This window comes from Pteropus vampyrus, unplaced genomic scaffold, assembly GCF_000151845.1.
Source record: "Pteropus vampyrus isolate Shadow unplaced genomic scaffold, Pvam_2.0 Scaffold62, whole genome shotgun sequence".
Lineage (NCBI taxonomy): Eukaryota > Metazoa > Chordata > Mammalia > Chiroptera > Pteropodidae > Pteropus > Pteropus vampyrus.
The window spans coordinates 4,952,201-4,959,294 of NW_011888843.1; the positions used below are offsets into that span (position 1 = coordinate 4,952,201).

General features: G+C 37.8%; 1 protein-coding gene across 1 annotated transcript in view; it reads left to right on the top strand.

Moving 5' to 3' along the window:
• Positions 1-7,094, top strand: part of FECH (ferrochelatase) — a 32,513-nt gene that overhangs the window by 18,582 nt on the left and 6,837 nt on the right. The window contains 2 exon segments of the mRNA XM_023531172.1: positions 2,277-2,447; positions 5,882-6,097. Coding sequence (XP_023386940.1) covers positions 2,277-2,447; positions 5,882-6,097 — 387 coding nt within the window.

The following is a 7,094-nucleotide window of genomic DNA, read 5'->3' on the forward strand; positions in this document are numbered from 1 at the left end:
TGCATAATGGATCAGTAATGAACCTTAAGCCACTTTATATGTTTGTATAATAAACCTTATTTTTATGGCTACCTTAATAGTCTTGTTAATGTAGCAAAGGTGATTGCTATTTCCATTTTGAAAGCAGAAGTGCCCATATAACATTGGAAATATTCATATTTTTTTTTGTTTTGCTTCAGTTATGGGTAGGTTACTGGTTAACCCAAAGCCCAGTTTGAGTTTCCCTTTGCAAATTTAGTGTTCTAGATTTTGGAAAATATTTTTGCATGTTATTTTCTATATGTTTAACTGCAGCAAGAGAATAATCTATGTTTGCCAATCCCTGTCCCATCGATTGTAGGTAAAGCTTCTACTGTTAGGCACAAATACATTTATTTGTTTTCTATTTCTATTATATCAAGGTCAGCACATTTTTACTCAAATTCCTTTTGGATATTAGTGTGTATTATTATTCTATAACTGTAAGGAGGCTGCTGGAAAATATATTCAAATCCTGTTGTTTGTGTGCCTTAAGTATTTGTTCTGAGCACCTGTGAAAATGCCTGAGTTCTCAGACACCCTCAGGAGTTTGAATTGTGATTTCTTTTGGAAATGTTCCTCTATGATTTCAAAATGTCTGATAATATGTTATTGGAGAATGAATCAGATTTTATAAATTTCTAAGCTATACTTTTTCCTTACTTTAAAAAAATATTTCTCAACATGTAGATGTCTGCTCTCAAAATTAGACAAGAAGATGGTTGTTTACGTAACAAAGGGTGATGACGGGTTTCATTTCACAGCTGGCTCTGTCAGTGTGCTCAAAATGTCATTGTCTGTGCAGTCTTGCCCCAGTGCGTGTCACGTGTAAGGGCAGGTACATCTTCACTTTAGAGATGTGAAAACCTTCAGGAAGCACATTAGTTCTTTGAGGCCACTAAGGATCGTTTATTACATCTTTTAGACACACATTGTGGCAGAGCCAGTATATTCTGTGTATCAGTCACAGCAAGATTTTTAGTTGTAGTTTCCTCTTAATGACTACTTTTGGTAGGTCATGAAATGTTCCTGAGTGACCCAGAAGAACTAATGTGGCTTCCAGAAGTCCTGGCCTGGATCTTGTGTATCTGAAAATGATATTCACCTGTAAAATGTGGTTTGTAGTGTGACTATGGGGGTGACTACTTTGTGATTTGGGGAGAGATTGTTTTTGAACCTGGAATGGATTCAGTTTGGATTCATCTGATTCATTCTGTTCTACTCATCAAAGTGGAACTCATTTATTTTTTTGAAAGTTGAGTATGAGCCTTAGAGCACCACATTAGATTTAAATATGGCTCTGTCCTGACTAGCATTTTTTAAATTTGGTAACCTAACTGATTAATATTTCTCATAGAGAAGCCAGCAGATTGAAGCATGGGGATGTTTTGGAACTTTGGCCCTGCATTAAGATTGAGGGGGAGGCCCCATGTGCCCCATGTTAGGATTAAGGCTTGGCCCCTGTGCCAGCCCCACCTAGGCCAGGATCCAGTTGCATTGAGTTGGTACCCTTTACCTTCCTGTAGGCTTTGAATTTTCATCATTTCCACCTCTTTATTTAGAAATACAGATTTTTGTTAGATTACCTAACAAATGATATCCATCTATTTTATTCGAGGGAATGATGATGATTTTGTAGAAGCAGTTAAAAATAGAATGTGCTTACAGAAACCTCAATAAGCTACTCTTTCTTATCGACAGGCTCTTAGAATGGATGGCTATAAATCTTTTATTGTAATGTGGGAAATAGTTATCTCATAATATTAAGTGAAAATGCCCAAAATACTCAGGTTACAAAATTGCACATATACCGAAAGTTAGAACTTTGTAAAACAAAACGGTTATAAAGAAAAATAATAATTGGAAAGAACTATGCTATAATAAAACAATGTTAGCATGCTGGGATAATGGCCATTTTCTTTTTTCCTTTCTTTCTCAGCCCTTACATTTTCTGTTATAGGGTTGATTACCTTAATAATGGGAAAAAAAAATTTTTTTTAATATGCTTTCAATTTTAAGACTTGGTCCCTGCAAACAACGACTGGTTATATTTCGTAAATCCACTGCCATCCTGTTTCTCCCTAGAAATGACCTCAGCAGTCTTTGAAAGGCCATTGAAATTGATTGCTTTTTAGCGACCTTCGTTTGCAGGGTAGTTAAATCTATATGCATTTTAGAGTATTGAAATGATTGTAATTAGACTGATTCAGTATATAAGCAGATGTCTGTTTGGAACTTAAAATTACTGCCTTCACTAGTCTGTTTTTTGTTTTCACCATAATCAACATGCATTTACTGAGTGGCCCCTACTGTATATTTCAGGCAGCAGCTTAAATGCCATTTACAGATATTATAATGAAAAGGGAAAGAAGCCTATGATGAAGTGGAGCACAATTGACAGGTGGCCCACACATCCCCTCCTCATTCAGGTAAGCCAGCAACTACCAGTAGCCCGTCACCCCAGCTTCTGGTAGGGGTCAGATTCTTGTCCCTACCTGGTTTCTGGGTGTACTTCTGAGCTTCCCTGTTCTCTTGCTTAATTGTGTGCTAGGGATTAAAAAAAAAGTATTAGAGTCTTGATTTATTATGACAAGAGAAAATAAATGTAAAGATTAAAGGTGAGAATCTTTTCTTTCTTTAGATTAATACTGTCAGTCATAAACCATAGCAGAATTATATTTTGTTTCCCAGTCACCAGAATGTTAAAGATTATGCAAGATGTTTCTGCTAATTTATATCCATAGATTGAATGACTGACAAATAAATCCTCTGTTTTCTAAATCTTTTAAAATGTCAAAAGATTTTAAAAATTTAAAGATAGTATATCTACATGTTCTGAGACATAAAATTTAACATTTTAATTGAGAAAGTTGAATGTATTAGAAGAAATTTCAGATTTCTCCTATACAATTTATATTGATATATTTATATTAATAGATGCTTGATTTTAGGAGAATCAGTTAAAACTACAATTCCAAAGCCAGTAGCTTCGAATTGGAGTTATTATATCCTTTTTTTGCCCTTTGAATATGAGCAGGCTATTGGTAATTGCCCTAAATCATGGAAATATAGTTTTGTTTTGCCAGTGAAAGTTATTTGAGTTAGTTTAAGTAGGAGAAATATTAAGTGATTTATAGTTCATCCAGTTTATGTTTCACTCCTTGGACGTTCTCTGGCGAAATACCAGCTTAACACCCTTTTTAAAGCCTGGAGTCACTTAAAATCTGGAACCACTAGATGGGGCTAGACATCGTTGAAAGTAGGCCAGCTCCTCCTGGCGCAGACAATGACCCTCAGGCATGTAGATGGTGTCGAGGGTTAACCCTTAGGTTAAAATCCAATTTCAAGTGGAAAGTGAAGACACCTTTCCTGTGGGATGAGTATCGTTTTGGTCTCGTGTCCCCCCACCACTCGGCTCTGCTGTAGGGTCCCGTCGGTATCGCCGGAAGCCCCAGCGAGCCCTGACGGTTTTGCTCTTGGAGGCCTGTGATCAGAAACGAGGGGTGTTTCAGGTCAGCACTGACATGTGGTTACAGAGGACTGAGGGATCTGCGCAGCATCTGCCTGCCCTGATCCAGCGAGTGATTAGATTTGCATTAAAATTCAGCCCTTTGAAAAGGGGGGCGGCAGAAAGATGGAAAGGTCTCTTAACTGAGGAAGTCTCCGTTCATAAAATGAAAGGGAATCATAGAGGCATTTATCTGGATGGTGTGATTGAAGGCTCTGAGAGCTGCCTGACTCTTTCATTCTGCAGCGGGACTGCACGGAGAAAATACTGCAGATGGAGTTTAGATGATTCAAGCGGCACTTCTTGCCCAGGGCGCCTCAGTTTGGACGATGGCTTAGATTCTGTTGTAAGCCATGACAGATTGCGTTTGTGCTTGTAATTTTTCAAAATGAGAAAAAACTACCAAAATTTTTCAGAATCAAAGACTTACAGATTTTATTCTTAATATTAAGTAGATTACATGGAGAGATTTTATATCTAGCAGAAATAGAAAAAAAAAAACCCAAGCTAAACTAAAACTAAAACTATGATTAAAAACTAAAACTATACATATTTTGAATCTACATTTCTACTTATTATAGATAGTAATTATTCAGAATAGTCATTTTACTACTGTTATCTGGCTGTTGGAATAATTGAAGTAAATGAGCGTTCCTCCTTATGTAGGCTTTTGTCCAAAATAATCCTTTCTGAGCATCCTTAGTTTCCAAACACCGCAAAGTCCACCAGAAAATACTGTTTTTGTTGTATCTAATCCTATTACATTTACTCTATAAGTAAATCATATATTTTGAAAAGGGAACTGACTCTAGACACCGTGTTGTGCCATAGGGCATTTATTTATCAAATTTTGAAGGCTCTGGAAAGATTAATAATATCTCAATATTTATCGGGGGATAATTTGCTCATCCTTTAGGATTAACCAGTGATATATCCAAATACCAAGTATAGTTTTACGTGGTTCTGGTAAATTGTCCTTTATAATATTTTTATTTTTATTTTTTTATTTTTTATTTTAATTTATTTTTAGTTTTTTAGTTTTTAGAGTCAAAGGGAAAGTTTATTAGAAAAGGGATAACACTCCACAGACAGAGTGTGGTCTCCTCTCAGAGGCAGAGAGTGAGAGGGACAGTGCAGGAGACAGAGAGACAGAGAAAAGGCACTGAGAGGGACCTATAATATTTTTAAAAACCTTTTTATTTGGAAATAATTTCAAACATGCAGAAAAGTTACAGGACTAAGAATAGTATAAGGAACTCTATTCTTTACCTAGATTCACATATTATTAACATTTATCTCTGAACGTATGTCTGTATATACATAAGATTTTTTGAACCTTTCGAGAGTAAGTTTTATGTGTACATATATATATACACACGTATATATATAACAAAATCACCCTTTACACCTAAATAGCAGGAATATATTTCTTTCATAACCATGATACAATATCCAACTTCAGTAAATTTAACATTGATTAATTTATCTAATCTATGTTCATGTTAGAATTTCGTCCACTGACCCATTAATGTCCTTTGCAGCATTTGCTTTATAAGTGCAATGACAGAGAATGATTAAAGTGTAAGATGAAAGAAAGCCTCTTCAGATCTGGTATTTCAGCACCTATTGATGTGAATCAGAAAGTGCCAAGTAGACGAAGGCATTAACTGGTCTGGTGGACAGAGATTTGGGGGAGGAGGCGGGGCCTGTGCGTAGCCCAGGTTCCACAGATGTGCCTGAACGAGCCCCCGAGTCGGCGCGTCTTTCCCCCCTCTGTGAATTTAATGAGAGTTGTACAACCCCTCATCTGTTGTGATGAAGGTTGTTCTGAAGAATGACTCAGTGAGGATAGTGAGCTCAGAAGGAAAAGGTCATAAAAATAGATAGTATTTTCTTATTCCTCTACTATTTCTGTCTAATGTATTTTAATGCGATGTGCCTGAAAGCCAAACTAAGGGGATTTAGAAAGACCCTGTAAGCTGTTTTCCTGCTAACCGAGCAAATGAGAGGTCTTAAAACAACTTCTCCTTCCCATCTGTGTTTCCTTTCCATCTGGAAGTGTGCCCTGTTCCTCCCGTGGGGAGGCAGATCCAGAGCGTTCATTTTCACTGAGCCATTAGTGAGCTTTAGAAGTTTCCCATCAAATTCCCTAGGCCCCTGAAACCGTTATGAGCCATTTTGATGATGAACCAAAGCAAGAGAGACTGTACTGTTTGCAGTTTTTCAAAAAGAGTTCCGATTTCTGAGGATTGCTCTGAGATTTTTGGTGTAGCTCTTATTTTTAAAAGGTTGTCTTTTCTTTCCATTTCTTTCCTCCCACTGCCTTCTGATCCCCTTTTCTTGGTGTTCCCACAGTGCTTTGCAGACCACATTCTGAAAGAACTGGACCATTTTCCACTGGAGAAGAGAAGCGAGGTGGTCATTCTTTTTTCGGCTCACTCACTGCCAATGTCCGTAAGTGAGAACATTTTGTCGGATGACCCCGTGGTAGGAGATTTCCAAGTGTGTAACATGGACCCGCTTCTACAATGTCCTGACCCCAGTGCAAGGATGAATTCTAAATCTCAGACTTAACGTGGTACTCATTTAACTCGACTCACTTCTTGAAACCTAATAACTCATTCAAATTATAATATTTACAATTTATTGCATAAAAATTATAATAACTTGAAGATTTAGTCATGTATAAGATTTTCAGTAAGTAGGACAGGTAAGAAGATTGCTTTTACCTGCCCAATGTTTCAGTGGGTTGACTCATAGGACCACCATTTAGACTGATTGCTCCTAATCCCATTCTTCTGTCCTTAAGCCTGTCAAGCGGCTGTTTGAATTCCAGGAAGCGATGACCATTTTTCACTCGCTAAGACTAAAGACCACACTTTGGCAAGTGAATGTAGAGTGCCTCAAATTGTGATCTGGTTGCTCCTTAGTTTATCATATTACCCTGGCTGTTCATCAAAATACAGCATCTGTGCCATATCTGTTGCATTTTTAGGATCAAGTATGATTGAGCTGGTGCGCTGTGCAATATATAGAAGTACGTGGAATAAGCAGCCAGTTTCATCAGCTTAGAAGTAGCATCGTTTCATTGCTTTCAGAGCCGGAGAGGTGGAGAATTACATTTTCTTAGGTGTTACTGAGGTTTTAACCCCAGGATTATTGGAGTTAACTGTAGTGTCTGGGCCACTCTTCTAATTGGTCTTTACTGCCCCCTGGTGGTCACCAGGGTCGAGCCCTTTGCAGCTTTTCCCCTCCTGCATTTCAGCGATATATGGCTCTGGAGAGAAATTTCTCTCTTCTGGAAGCACGCTTATCTTATGTGAACAGGTTCAGATTCTCCTTTCTTGCATTATGCAAGTCCTCTTCACATGCCCCTCTTCCTTTTCCACACTCATCCTATTTGTAACTGTCCTGTGTGTGACGAGGCCACGTCTGCAATGCCAGAAGGGAAGCTCTTGAACTGAGAAAGGAGGAAACGCATTTTTATACGTGAACGTTTCCAGGTGCTGCTTCCCTTTGTAACTCTTCGGGACTGAGCATGCTGCTTCCAGGTTTTTTATTGTTTTTG